General features: G+C 30.2%; 1 protein-coding gene across 1 annotated transcript in view; it reads right to left on the reverse strand.

Moving 5' to 3' along the window:
* scn5lab (sodium channel, voltage gated, type V-like, alpha b) overlaps positions 1-16,547 on the reverse strand; it is a 187,696-nt gene that overhangs the window by 94,148 nt on the left and 77,001 nt on the right. Inside the window, exons 9-12 of the mRNA XM_051098619.1 lie at positions 9,720-9,861; positions 8,176-8,373; positions 6,537-6,710; positions 6,075-6,428 (exon numbers count right to left, since the gene is read on the reverse strand). Of these exons, the coding sequence (XP_050954576.1) occupies positions 6,075-6,428; positions 6,537-6,710; positions 8,176-8,373; positions 9,720-9,861 (868 nt within the window). The remainder of the gene's footprint in view (positions 1-6,074; positions 6,429-6,536; positions 6,711-8,175; positions 8,374-9,719; positions 9,862-16,547) is intronic.

Raw genomic sequence — 16,547 nt, forward strand, 5'->3', positions numbered from 1 at the left:
GTGTTTGTGTGGTTGCTAGGGTGTTGCTATGTAGTTGCTAAGTGTTATTTTAAGCACACTGTGATTGCTACAGCATTGCTGGTAATTGCAGGGACATTTCTAGTGTTGCTGTGGAGTTGCGACCAGTTCTGAATGATTTTTAAGCACACTGCTGTACACTAGGGTGTTTTGATGGTTGCTTGGGTGTTGCTATGTGGTTTCCGTGGGGTTGTTTGAGTGGCACATTGCCATGTGGTTGCTGGGGTCTTTGGATGGTTGCTAGGGAATTGCTATGTGGTTGCTACAATGTTGTGGGTGATTGCAAGGGCATTGCTGTGCAGTTCTTAAATATTCTGAATGATTTAAGCACATTGTTATGCAGTTGCTAGGCTGTTAAGAAGGTTTCTAAGGTGTTGCTATGTGGCTGCTACAGCGTTGTTGGTGATCACAGGGGCATTTCTAGTGTCATTGTGCGGTTGCTACCTGTTCTGAATGATTTATAAGCACACTACTATTCATTAGGGTGTTTGGATGGTTGCTAGGGTGTTGCTATGTGGTTGCTAGAGTATTTGGGTGGTTGTTATGGTGTTGCTATTCGCTTGCCACAGTGTTTCTAAGTGTTCTTAATGACTTTAAAAACATTTATGTGGCTGCTGGGATTACTACGCGGTTGCTACCTGTTCTGAATTATTTTTTAGGCACACTACTATCTGTTAGGGTGTTTGGATGGTTGTTAGGGTGTTGCTATGTGGCTGATAAGGTGCTTGTGTAAGTACTAGGGTGCTGCTTTGTGGTTTCTACAGGTTGTGTGAGTGATTGCAAGGGCATCTGCAGAGCTTCTGTGCAGTTGCTAACTGTTCTGAATAATTTTAAGCACACTGCAATGTGTATAGGCATTTGGGTGGTTGCTAGGGTGTAGCTACGTGGTCGCTAGGGTATTTGGGTAGTTTCTAGGGCATTGCTATGTGATTGCCACAGTGTTCTGTCTGATATTAAAAACATTGCTTTGCAGTTCATAACTGGTCTAAATGACTTCAAACGCATTTATGTGGCTGCTAGGTTGTTGCCAGGATGTTACTATGTGGTTGCTAGAGTCTCTGGGTGGTTGCTAGGGTGTTGCAAATGTACAGTGTAGTGGACATTTGCAAGAGCATTGCAAGTGTTGTTGTGTGGTTGTTAAGTGTTCTGAATGGTGATGAACACATTGCTATTTGGTTGCTAGGGTGACTGGGTGGTTGCTAGGGCGTTACTATGTGATTCCTAGAGTGACTGGATGGTTGCTAGGGTGTTGCTATGCAGCAGTTACAGTGTAGAGGACATTTGCGAGAGCATTGCAAGTGCTACTGTGCAGTTGTTAAGTGTTCTGAACAATGTTGAACACATTGCTATTTGGTTGCTAGGGTGACTGGGTTGTTGCTAGAGCTTTACTATGTGATTGCTAGAGTGACTGGGTGGTTGCTAGGGTGTTGCTATGCAGCAGTTGCACTGTAGTGGGCATTTGCAAGAGCATTTCAAATTACTGTGCAGTATTTAAGTGTTCTGAACGATGTTGAACACATTGCTATTTGGTTGCTAGGGTGACTGGGTGGTTGCTAGAGCATTACTATGTGATTGCTACAGTGACTGGATGGTTGCTAGGGTGTTGCTATGCAGCAGTTACAGTGCAGTGGACATTTGCAAGAGCATTTCAAGTGTTACTGTGCAGTTGTTAAGTGTTCTGAACAATGTTACATACATTTTTATGTATTCTTATATACTGGGATGTTGCTAGGGTGTTGCTATGCAGCAGGTACAGTGTAGTGGACGTTCGCAAGGTCATTCCACATGTTACTGTACAGTTGTTGAGAGTTCTGAACGACATTGGACACATTGCTATGTGGTTGCTAGGTGGTTGCCAAGGCGTTTCTATGAGGAGTTCTGGATATCTTCACCCTCAATTCTCTCTAATGTTTTTGTCTCTAGATAAGGCTCAGCAAACACAATAGTTTATATGATATTATTGACTGTGCAAAAACACACACATTAATCTACAACCATCATAATGGCATTTAAAAATCAATTCTGTTTAGTGCACAACAAAAGCCTAATAAAAGCAGCGATTAACCCTCAGCAGCAGATGTCTTCAGTGATAATGGGTGTTTTGGGAAAAGCGTTAATTTTTGTCAAAAGCTTTTACCCGTTTGTTGTCTAAACGTTAGTCGTTTTATTGTGTTTAATCGGAGGTCTTCGAGTCAATGATATGATGTCTGTCTGTAACAATGACCCTCTGATTATATAATGTGTTTTTGATCGCAGGTAATCAAAGGAATGACGCAGGAGCACTTCGTCGCGGCCCACCAGAACGCCCACTCCCGCTGTTCAGACGAGCGGGAAACACCGCCGTGTATGTGTGTGTGTGTGTGTGAGACGCCGCCGCTGTGACTCTTATTCAACATCTGTTGCTATGTTACCATGACTACATCGCCAAGACAACAGGGTATCCGTGCCTCCATCACACAGTCCAGACAGTTTTCAGACTCCTTTCCTTTCTGAGTAATTCAGATATTTCTGGCAGGATGTCTTACTTCCCATTTCAAAAGCCCACATGAAAGAAAAAAACACTTTATATATATAAAAGGAATATATATAAAACTCTAGACTTCACCAGTCACTTTACATGCACCGTACAGTATGCATCTATGGAAGTCACCTGTGTAACAGATGCGTGCACTAATTGCTAATTAAGCATGCAGTGCATTTGTCTTTATGCGTGGCAGTATATGGCATCTAAAGAGGTTCATATGGCGATCAGTGCCGTTGAGAACACTGATAACACGGCATTCTGGGAAGTGTACTTGTGTTTTCAGGGAAAAGCAACAGTGGCGTCTTACTCCAATCACAGACCTCTCAGTGCACACTCTGAGTCATGTTTTGATTATATGTCACATGTTATGGCTGTGCTGTGTGTGTACAGATAAAATACAGATATAGAGCAATAAACTGTGCATACCTGTTCACAACATGTCGGGGATGCATTTCACCCCAAATCAAAATTGAAAATGAATTATATTTATTATGTGAACATTAATTTATTTTTTATTTAACTTTTACAATTGTCTATATTTTTCTATATTTTAATAAAATAAATTATATTTTTAATTATTAATATAATTATTTTAAAAGTTATACAAGTGTTATTTTTATTATTAATAATAATAATCTCTTCTTTTTTTCTACAAATCTTTGTAAAAAAAAACTGTATTATTTATTTATTTATTTAATTTAATTTTCTATTTTATTTTTTGCAAATATCACAATATCACAAAAAAAAAAGCATGCTCCTAACAACAGACCACAGTTTCTTTATTTCTTTGTAGATTTTAGGGTGAAATATCCTAAAATAAAATACAAAAATTATTTTTTTTTATTTTTACAAATAAAATAAAATTGAACAATACTGCTTCTTTCTTTTTATTTTATTTTATTTTTAAATGATATTATAAATTATAAACATTATACATTTAAATGATTAATTTGATGCTTAACTGTCTGATAACCATGATAGATAACTACATGATATTAAAATTATTATGTCATACAAAACTATTGAAAACTTAAGATACGATTTACTCAAAAATAATGCATTAAAATGATCAAAAGTGACAGTAAAGATGTTTATATATATTTAACAAAAATATAAAAAATTAAATAATTTAAAAAATTAAATAAAATTAAATAAAATTTATTAAATATTTATTTTATTTTAGTTTAATTAATAAAATAAAAATAAAATAAATAAATAATAAAATAAATATACTTTTTTTTTATTCAGAAAAGGCTTTTTTTTTTTTACCATTAAATTATGCATCTTAAAAATAATCTCTCTTAATGCAAAATATGATTTCTAATTTTCACCTTTTGATTCTGTGGTCAAATATGACCTGGTCATGTTCTTACAGGTTTTTGACAGATGCAATCCATGCAATATCCTTGCAATGATGTCTGTACTGTAAAAACATACCATTATTGCTGCTTTCAGCTTAATATCTAATAATGCAAAATGTCTAGACAACAAAAATCCATAATATCTGTAGGTCCCGAGACTTATTGCATTAAAATAACCTGAGTCTTTGTCTATCAGAGTTATTCCATTTGACGCACAGACAAATGAACATTAAATGCAGGACAGAGGAGAGAGCTGGAGGCTCTTATGTAACACTAATCATTACACAGCATGTTTGCAGTCGACTAATAAAAGAAAAGAACTCGTCCAAATCAGCTCAGAGAAGGCAAGAGCTTAATGCATATTATCAGCGTGACTGACAGCAATAGAAGAACTGACTGTATGAATATACAGTAACACACACAGCGCAGCGCTCAGTTCACAGACAGGAGCTCTTATGTTCATCCTTGAAGAAGATGAGGAGGTTTCTGGGAGACGTTCAGCTACTGATTTGTCAAACAACACTTAATCCTCAGTTAACGCATGTGCTAAACTACCAACTAACCTTGGGTTAGACGATGCTGACAGGAGAATCTCACTAAAAATGTAATTTATTTTTTGCAAATATCACAAAATTGACATGCTCCTAACAATAGACCTCAGTTTCTTTATTTTCTTTGTAGATTTTGGGGTGAAATGAAAATACTGAAATTGAACAATACTGCTTCTTTCTTCCTAATTATTTTCAATTATTCTTTTTTTTTTGGTCACCTGATTTTGATGTTTAACTGTCTGATAACCATGATGGATAACTATGTGATTTTTAAAATTATTATATTGTACAAAATTATTGAAAGCGTAAGATTTACTAAAAAATTATGCATTAATATGCAAAAATATGAAAAGTGACATCGATAGTAATCAGAATCAAAATCAAATATATGCAGCCTTGGTGGGCAGAAGAAATTTTTTTTAAAGAAAAAAAAAAACACTAAACCCCAAATTTTGAACACTAGTGAATATGTAAATATAGAATAATAGAAATAAAGAAATATCTCTAGACCATAGCAATAAAAACATTATACAAATTTAGTAATAATAATAATAAATTATTTTTTTTTTATTATTAATCAATCAATAATGAATAATGAATAATTATTTTGTTGTTTTGGTGTTTAATTAATAATAATAATAACGCATAAACTCCAAACTTTTGAATGCTAGTGAATATTTAAATACTGAATTCATAATTTATTTCTAGATTTTGACACATAATCACTAGACCGTGGCAATAAAAACATGATAAGAATTTAATAATAATAATAATAATAATACATTATTATTTATTTTTTATTATAACCAATTATTATTCATTTTTATTCTTGTTGTTTGGGTGTTTTATTATTATTATTATTATTATTATTAATAATAATAATAATATATTTTTTATTATAAAAATTATGATTCATTCTTATTGCTGTTTGGGTGTTTTTTTTATTATTATTATTATTATTATTATTATTATTATTATTAATAACCTTCAAACTTTTGAACGCTAGTGAATATTTAAATATAGAAATCATAATTTATTTCTACATTTTGGCACATAATCACTAGACCACAGCAATAAAAACATGATAAGAATGTAATAATAATAATAATAATAATAATACATTATTTTTTAATATAATAATTATTATTAATTCTTATTGTTGTTCAGGTGATTTTATTATTTTTATAATAATTATTATTATGATTATTATTGTTAAAGTTTTTATTATTATTAATCAATAATTATTAACATTGCTGTTATTATTATTGTAATTATTATTGCTGTTGTTAAGGTTAATTATTAATTAACAGTTATTCATAATACTTATTATAATTAATTAATTTTGTTTTATTATTATTATTATTATTATTATTGTGTCATACCAATGAACCAATTAATGGCATGATTGACAAATTAAGCAAAAAAGTATCAGTCAGACTTGTCAGAAGAGTCTAGACATTTCTTGACTGATCCTGACTCATTTCTCCACAGGAGCCGATTCCAGCCGCGGCTCTTCATCTGTAGATCCAGAATGACTCGTATATGACGCACAGTGGCTTTATTACAAATCAATCACGCCGTTTCCAATTTACAGGACTCGAGAAGCACCAGGTCACTTACGCTTTCCTCTTTGACCTTCTCCATGGTGCAGGTGGGCAGCGGCAGAGGAGACAGCGGCCCCTGGCCCGAGATGCCGTTCTGGTCAATGGCCACGAAGAGTTTCCCGTTGATGTTGAGACTCGGGAAGAAGAACTGCGAGCTGTGACTGCAGGTGCTTTGAGCGCTGGTGCGTCTCCTGCTCCAGGGCAGAGCCAGCGAGCCGCCGCGACTGTCCGAATCGCCGTGATTGCTAAACTCGTCGTCGGCGAAATCCACCTCCGAGTCTTTGTTCGGTGGCCGGAAGTTGAAGATGCTGACCTGACTCTCCCGTCTGGCCCGTAAGGAGAGAGTGCGGACCAGCAAAGAGTGCGTTTGCTAGAAGAAAAAGGGTGAAATGACTTAACTGGAGACATTTTTACAGAGTGAAACAACTTGAGGGTGAGTAAATGAGGAGTGATGGGTGGTTTTGGGTCATGATTGTACCTTCATCCCCTCTATAGTGTCTATCTTGGCTGATTTGTCGTTGCTGCCGTCCTCCGTTCCTTCTGACAGCGGCCTCGAGCTTTTCCTCCGGTCCAGATTGCCTTTGTCTTGTGAGGAGAACGGCGACACGTCGGCCGTCAAGATGGACTCGGTTTCTTGTGCTTTCTGAGCCGCCTGAGAGACACAAAGTCATAATTATAGTCGCAATATAGCATGTCGAATCCCTAATACCTTTATTTTAAGTAAGATTTTAGGTTAGTGTTTTAATAATTTAACATATTTGCATGTTCACAGTTCTCCGTTGGTAAATAGTCAGTAAATAGATCTAAATTTTGTAGTACATCTTTGTTCAGATTGTTTTTATGATTTAATATTTTAATATAGAAAAAAAAATACTATTATTAACTCTAATTGCAATAAAATAAGACGGTATGTGGTATTATTTATTTTAAATTATTTTACACCACAAGTCATAACGCTAATATATATATATATATATATATATATATGAATAAATAATAATTATAAATAATAATAATAATAATAATAATAATTATTATTATTATTATTATTATTATTATTAATTTTAGCTCAATTACAAAATATTAAGATTGCTGTTTGCAATTAACATTGTAAGCAATTAACATTGCTGTTTGTAAATTACGAATAAAATAAAATCAATATGAAATGTGATTTCATTTTGACATTTTATTTTATTTTATTTATTTTTATTTTTAAGTTATAATGCTAATATTTATTATTATTATTATATTATTGCTGTTTGTAAATTACAAATGAAATAAAATCAATGTGAAATGTGATGTTATTTTGAAATTATTTCTACATTTTATTTTACCACAAGTTATAATGCTCATATTTATTAAATACCTATATAAATAAAATAATAATTAAATAATAATAATAATAATAATTAAAATATTAGTAATAATAATAATAATTATTATTATTATTATTATTATTGTTGTTGTTGTTGTTGTTGTTGTTGTTGTTACTGTTGTTCTAAAAAATGAAAACAGAAATACATTGCGGTAAAGTAAAATAAAATTAATATTAAATGTGACATTATTTTGACATTTATTTAGAAATTTTATTTTACACCACAAGTTATAATGCTAATATTTATTAAATAAATAAATAATAATAATAATTATTATTATTATTATTTATTATTATTATTACTACTACTAATTTTAACTCTTTTTTTAAACAAATAAAATAAAATCAGTATGAAATAACACTATTTTGACATTTCTTTTGAAATTTTATTTGACACCACAAGTTATAATGCTAAGATTTATTACTATTTTTATTATTATTATTATTATTATTATTATTAATAGTTTTATGCATTTACTGTGAAGCACTGAGAGATGGTAAAAATACTGTATTCTAAAATTCATGTGTGTAAATGAACACAGTGCTGCGCTTCACTTCAAAACTGACTGTGAAAAGCTGTATTATTTTTATGCAGCCTTATTTAATTATTTTAATGTTGCATTTGACTTAGTAATAAAAAAAAAAAAAGTTTTCAGTCAACTCCCAACCCCCCTACAGTTTCCCCCGTTAGCCAAACCCTGGTTTAAATGAAGAGATGAAGAGCTGATTCGAGTGTTTGTACCTGCTGTTCCTTCTTGAGCTGTTCCATGGCGAGCTGAAACTCCTGTTCTTTCTGCAGCGCTTCGGCGATGGTGGCCTGGTTCTGCTCCTCGTACGCCATTGCCACCACAGCCAGGATCAGGTTCACCAGGTAAAAGGAGCCCAGGAAGATCACCACCACGAAAAACACCATGTACGCTTTACCCGCCGAGCGCAGCGTCTGTCAGCACACGAACACCATCAGATCGCAGATTACTTCAACTGTTATTGGAAAAAACTCATGTGCAATATCTGTTCACGAGCTTGTAATTAGTGCCAGACAGACGCATTATTGGTCAGACTGATCAATCAAACGCTATTCTGAGATCATCTACAGTCAGCTCTCAAAAACAGCCGTGTCAATGGATGAAAAGTTTCATTTCTACATACACTACCATCCAAAAGGTTACCATTATTTTTGATGTCTTTATCCAAAAACATAAAAATAAATTACACTGAATTCTGTATTTACATATTCACTACTACTACTAATAATAATAATGACAACTATTATTATTATTATTATTATTACTTATAACTTTAATTACAAAAATGAAGACAGAAATACTTGCTGTTTGTAAATTACAAATAAAATAAATTCAATATGAAATATGATATTATTTTGAAATTTATTTTGAAATTTAATTGTACACAAGTTATAATGCTAATATTTATTGAAATAAATAAATTATTATTATTATTATTACTTATAACTTTAATTACAAAAATTAAGACAGAAATACATTGTTTGTAAATTACAAATAAAATAAAATCAATATGAAATAAAATTATTTTAACATTTTATTTTACACCACAAGTTATAATGATAATATTTATTAATAATAATCATAATAATTAAACCTGCAAACTTTAACGTTTCAAATTCAAGCTTTTATTTTGCTACAATATTGGTGAAAATTAAATTAAATTAAAGAAAATTAAATTAAAATGTTTGTAAATAAATTGAATAATTTCTGATTATTATCAGTGTTGAAAACAGTTCATCTTTTTGCGGAAATCATGATTTTATTTTTCAGGATCATTTGATGAATAAAAAAGTTTAAAAGAACAGCATGTATTTGAAACAAAAATCTTTAGTAACCTTATAAATGTCTTTATTGTCACATTTGATCAATTTAATGCAGCCTTGATGAACAGGAATATTATTTAAAAAATATATTTTTTAAATTATTTAAAAATATACAATTACTGAACCCCAAATGGTAATGTATACATATTAATTATATATTTATACATTTTATAATCACTTTTTATAATCAAAAGTTTAATATTTTATTATTTAAATATAATTATATATATATATATATATATACACAAAATAATAAATATTATGTTTTGAATTTTATTAAATAAACACAATAAGCCCTGCTATTTTTAATATCAGTTAAAAATATGCATATTTTTAAAAAATAATGCATCTCATAAGAAATGTATGTCATTCAGCTACCAGTGAGGATTTTAATGCTTGAATGTCGCATAATAGAAGTGAACAGACAGTGTACTGACGTGATGATAGAGGTTTTCCCAGTAATCTTGCGTCATGAGTCTGAAAAGCGAGAGAAAAGCCCATCCGAAGGTGTCGAAGCTGGTGTAGCCGTAGTTTGGGTTTCGTCCGGTCTTCATACATTCAAAACCATCTGGACATTTGCTGCAGAAACAGGAACAAGCAGTTATTAGCGGCATCATTGCAAACGGGTCGGTCTGTTATTGTGTACGGGAGTTTGTTGTTTATTATGGGACGTCCTGAGTAACACGTGCACCAAAGGTGAGCGCTCTCTGAACGCTCGCTCTCCGACTAACAGCGTCTCTGAGAGGCCGGTGGCGCCAGCGGTTCGCTCCGTTTCCGGGCCCGTCTCCGGCAGGCGGCAGCTGGCTCTCAGCAGGCTGGCATGTTGAAAGCGTGAGGGTGCGGGTGACGGCCGCTATCGCGCTCACACACCTCGCCGTGTCCCTGAAGGACGTGCTAATGGACGGGCCCCACTTCAGTCGGGTTTGGACGGGGGCCTCGGACCCCAGACGCACTGATACCGACCGCCGCTTCCTTTCTCGTGTGCCAGAACGTGCCAGAATGTGCTCCAGACTGAGACTGTTTACAGTGGAGCGGCTTTACAGTTTATGGCTTTCTCAGAAAAAAATGTGTTAAATTAATAATTTGTATTTTTTTTATACAGTAAAAAAATAAAATAAAATAATAAATAACACAATTAAATAGCTGATTAATCAGTATTATTTCTGGTCAACATAAATAAAATATCATCATGGTTTAAAAATCAACATTTAATCAGTATTTTTTTTTTTTCAGTTAAAAAAGCGATGTTATTGATTATTACTTAGTTTTTATTGTAAATAAATAAATAAATAAATACTTAACCCGTATTATTTCATCATGGTTTTAAAAGCAACATTTAATCTGTATTTTATTCTTGTTTCCCAGTATTAAATATTTTGTTATTAATTATTTATTTATTGTTTCTTATGACAGTAAAAACAAATATTTAATGATTTAATAATATATGTAAGCTATATTATTTTAGCATGGTTTTAAAATTAACATTTAATCAGTGTATATAATATAATATAATATACTTTTTTGTTCTTTGCCTTTTTGGATATGGATGTAATATTGTGAATATTATATATTATATAAATCTATAATTATTTATCTAAATAATTATTTGTATCGTATTTTTATGTGTTTTTTTAAAAAAAACTAATATATTACAGTAATTATAACTAATTAATGATATTATATATAATTCATTATATAATTTATATATGTATTTATTTGCTTTTTTGGACTTGGGCATAATATTTGTTATATGTATATATAATATATATATAAATATATATTTCCCATAAGTGTTTTATTTTTATATTTTTTCTTTTTTTTTTTTTTTTGTATAAATAAATATATTAATTTTTTTGACCAGAAAGTAGTGTTAAAACTAATATAATTCTATGGATATTGCTGGAAATCTAAAAGCAATGAATTATTTTTATGAATTATTTTGATCAACAATTTATATATATATATATATATATATATATTTATTGTTTTTTAATCAATATTTATTAAATATTATTTCATCATGGCTTTAAAAAAATCAACATTTAATCCAGTTTAAAAATATTTTAAAAAGAAGTAAAGGAATAAATGATAATTCAATTGTTGAAGTTCTTTTTTTTTTTTTTTTTAAATATATATTTAGAATTTTTTATCAACAACAAAAAAATGTTGTTATTACTTTTGTGTCTCAATTTTGGTTGACAGTACAAGTTATTTTTATATTCAATTATATTCAAAACTGTTTGTTTTGAGAGAACTGAACAGACAAGAAATCTTGTGCAATCCTGCATTAAGATGCACCATGTTTTGAGGAAGTTTCTGGTTGTTAACAGGTAACGTTGGATCTGCTGTGGATCTTGTGATGTTCTCCATCAGTGATCTGCTGTTGTCATTGAGTTCCAGCTCAGAGTCACTTGGAGAATTTGTCAAAGAAGCCCCTCTCAGCACACTGGCAGCTGGGCCCGCATTGCCGGGACACAAAGCATTTCGACATGCTCTATTTTGAGCGCCAGAGAGTCCCTCTGCCCCGTCAGGGTCCCGAGAATAGGAGCGCCGGGGCCGGGCCCGATGGACGGACTCTGGGAATCTCTGTCCGGTGCCGTGCGTGTAAACCAATCTGCGGGCCCGTGTGTCGCTTCTGCCCCGTTTGAATAACTGTTATGCTGTTATGAGCCAAGATGGACTCAAGGTTACTTCCTTTGGGAGCCTGATCTCCGAACGCTGCGGCGGGATCGGATGGCGCTCCGATCAGCCGGATTGACACGCGCAAGATTAAACGTCTCACTATAACGCAATACAGTAACTAAGTACAAAGACACAAAGAGAGCTCGGATGACGAGACATCCGTGCTTTATTGTATAAAGATGATGCTGATATATTTAGGAAAAGTAATATGGACGAGCAGCGAGAGACTTTGCTTGGCACGAACCTGATGGCAGGAGAACAAGGACACTGCTGGAGTTTTGGATTCGATCTGACATGACGGTCATCGCTGTTTTATGATTTAAATTATTTGGATGTAGATGCAGATTGGGCAGATTAAAAATATCGAGTCTGGACAGTATCTAGAAACCTTTTTTTGTTTTTTGCACTTTCTATGCTGATTTTAGGATTAAAATTATAATATAATATAATACAATAAATATACTTTTGAGTTCTTTGCCTTTCAGATATAGATGTAATGTTGTGAATTTGACCAAATACTAGACTGATGATGATAATAACAAATACATATATTATATTAATATATTATATATTTAATTTAATTAATTTAATTAACATTTAATTCATTTTATTTATATTTTTATTGCATATATTAATGTAAATAAATATGCATATATTATATTAATTACAGCTAATTCATGACACTATATATTAAATATATTTAATGTATCTTAATATTTATATTAAATTGTATTAATATTTATATTATATATATATATATATATATTATGTTATTTATTTATGTATTTATTTATTTACTGTTTCTTTTATTTTTGCGTAAATAAATATTAATTTATTTTTTACCAGAAAGTGTACATTTTCCATTTATTATTTATTGATTATTTAGATTATATACTTTTATTGACCGTAAATAAATATGATATTAAATAAATAAATAAATAAATAAAAATGTATCAATACTTAACCAGTATTCATGGTTTAAAATTAGCATTTAATCAGAATTTTTCAACACGTTTTTCAGTTAAAAAGCTTTGTTATTGATGATTTAGATTTAGTTTTTTATTGACAGTAAATAAGTAAATAAATAAATAATATATAATAAAATATAATTTATACTAAGTAAATAAATAAATAAATAATCATCAATATTTAACCAGTATTCATGGTTTTAAAACCAACATTTTATCAGTATGTTTGTTGTTTTCCAGTGAAAAAAAAAAAGTATTATTATTTAGATTATTTCGTTTTTATTGACAGTAAATAAAGAATATATAATAATATATGTGATAAAATAAAATAAATAAATAAATAAATACAAATGTATCAATATTTAACCTATATTCATGGTTATTATATTAATTACAAAATTACAATACTTAATTACAATAATTAATGATACTAATATATATATATATATATATATATATTTTTTATGGATTATGAATCTTATAATGATGTGCATGAATAAATGTCTTATTTTTTTAACCTATTATTCTTTCTAAACACAAATTAATGAATAAATACATTTAAAATTAAATATTAATTAAACTGGTATATTATGCATTTTAAGGCATTATTAAGAAATACAGTATATTGAATATCATCATAAGTAATTATTAGGTTTTTTGCAATATCGTCCAATCCTACCAGACGCCAGGAACGACTGAGCAAAATCACTATTTTTGTAAACTTTTTGTAAATCGTTTTCTTAGACAAACGATCCCGAGCGTATAGGAGGTCCGGTCCTCTTCACATAGTTAGATCTGTTATTTTTTAACGAGAGAGACTGAGCTCAGCCCTCAGACAACAGAAGAGGAGGTGAAACGAGGCGAGCGCTTCTGTTTGAAACGCCGTCAGCCTTCAACTCAGGTTTCCATCCAGGTTCACAAGGTGACCAGAGCGCTGCACGCTAACAATGGCTAAAATAAGACCACTGGATTAATTCACTTAATTGATCCCCGAGGGAAACAAACTAACAAAGGAAACAAACGCACTGACGTGAACAACAGCGGCTTCACATACATACATACACGACCTACATATGGATATATTAATCATGTTGATAATAATAAAAATACATTACTTCGATCAGGGCAAAAACACACATGCTTCTCTTGAAGATTACAGTACATAGGCCTTGTTTTTCTTGCTTTTATTTAGGCTTTTTAGCTTGAGGCATTAACATTATATTACTTCAAGTGATATTTTTGTCTTGTTTTCCAATAAATAAATTAATTAATAAATAACTTTATAAGAAATGAAGAAATAAATTTGAGCGGATTTATCTGTATTTTCTCTATATTATCGGTTAATTATTAGCATTTAGTCAGTATTATTTTATCATGGTTTTAATATTAACATTTACTCAGTATTTTTGTCTTGTTTTCCAATAAATAAATACATTAATTAATAACTTTATAAGAAACAGAGAAATATATTTGGTGGGATTTACTGGTTTTTACTCAATATTATCGGTTAATTATCAGTATTTAATCAGTATTATTTCATCATGATTTTAAAATCAACATTTAATAAATATTTCTGTGTTGTTTTCCAATAAATAAATAAGAAATTAAGAAATGTATTTGGGGACTTTATCAGTATTTACTCAATATTATCGGTTAATTATCATTATTTAATCAGTATTATTTCATTATGCTTTTAAAATCAACATTTAATCAATCTTTTCTGTTTGTTTTACAATAAATAAATCAATAAATAACTTTATAAGAAATGAAGGAATATATTTGGAGGCTTTATCAGTATTTACTCAATATTATCGGTTAACAATTAGCATTTAATCAGTATAATTTCATCATGGTTTTAATATTAACATTTACTCAATATTTTTGTCTTGTTTTCCAATAAATAAATTATTTAATAAATACCTTTAAATAAATAACAATATTATTTGTTAATTATCAGTGTTTAATCAGTATTATTTCATCATGATTTTAAAATCAACATTTAATAAATATTTCTGTGTTGTCTTCCAATAAATAAATAAATAAATAAATAAATAAGAAATGAAGAAATATATTTGGAGGCTTTATCAGTATTTACTCAATATTATCGGTTAATTATAATTATTTTATCAGTATTATTTCATCAAGGTTTTAATATTAACATTTACTTAATATTTTTGTCTTGTTTTCCAATTAATAAATAAATAACTATAAATCTGGGGGGCTTTATCGGTATTTACTCAATATTATCGGTTAATTATCAGTATTTAATCTGTATCTGATCATAGTTTTAAAATCAACATTTAATCAATATTTCTGTCTTGTTTTCCAATAAATAAAGAAAGAAAGAAAGAAATATATTTGGCGGCTTTATCAGTATTTACTCAATATTATCGGTTAATTATCATTATTTAAACAGTATTATTTCATTATGTTTTTAAAATCAACATTTAATCAATATTTTTTGTTTTGTTTTACAATAAATAAATAACTATCAGAAATTAAGGAATATATTTAGAGGCTTTATCAGTATTTACTCAATATTATTGGTTAATTATCAGTATTTAATCAGTATAATTTCATCAAGGTTTTAAAATCAACATTTAATCAATATTTTTTGTTTTGTTTTCCAACCAATAAATAAATACATAAATAAGAAATGAAGGAATACATTTGGGGGACTTTTTATCTGTATTTAGTCTATATTATTGGTTAATTATCAGTATTTAATAAGTATTTTATTTTATTTTGTCTTGTTTTTAAGTTTAAACAAATATCAGAAATGAAGTAAAGGAATGATTTTTAATTGGTGTTTACTTACAGTTAGTAATCAGTATTATTTCACCATGGTTTTAAAATCAACATTTAATCAATTTTTTATCTTGTTTTCCAACAAATAAATAAATAAATACCTTTTTCAGAAATTAAGGAATAATTCTGGGGGGATTTATCAGTATTTAATCAATATTTTTAATCATATATAATTTATATCACTTTTTTTTATCGGTTTTTACTCAGTATTATCGGTCAGTTAGCAGTATTTAATCAGCATTACTTCATCAACATAACCTCAGCATTTATTCAGTTTTTTTGTGTCTTATTTTCAGTAAGGGAATAAATTAAGTAAAATTGATTAAGCAATTAAGTTAATTAAATAATGTAACAATTGGGTCCTGATGATGTTGCACATTAACTTTTTTGACGACTAACAAATCTGTCCATTAAAAAAAACTATTAAGCTGTTAGTCTGAAGCCAGATTTGGTTGCATATTACTGAGCTATTCTGAGTGAACCTTTCGTTTCATGTGAGTGACCTCTCAGTCAGGACCATTAAGGTCAAAATACAAGCTAATCGCAGTTTATTAATAGACTCTTGTTTGAACGAATGTCTTCTAACACCCTGTAATTACGACGACACATGAGACGGCGTTTTAATCGAGATGTTTGGGGGTCCAAGAAAATCAGCAAGTGATGAAACCCGCGCCTCAACCGGCGCGAGCGGCCACCGTAGATGAAGGTCAGTGATTGCTTGTTTATGCGCTCTCAAAAAATATTTATATACCTCCATTAGCCCACTGCACAGCACATTATATAACACTTACATTAGTTTTGTATTTA

This window comes from Labeo rohita, chromosome 24 (assembly GCF_022985175.1).
Source record: "Labeo rohita strain BAU-BD-2019 chromosome 24, IGBB_LRoh.1.0, whole genome shotgun sequence".
Classification (NCBI taxonomy): domain Eukaryota; kingdom Metazoa; phylum Chordata; class Actinopteri; order Cypriniformes; family Cyprinidae; genus Labeo; species Labeo rohita.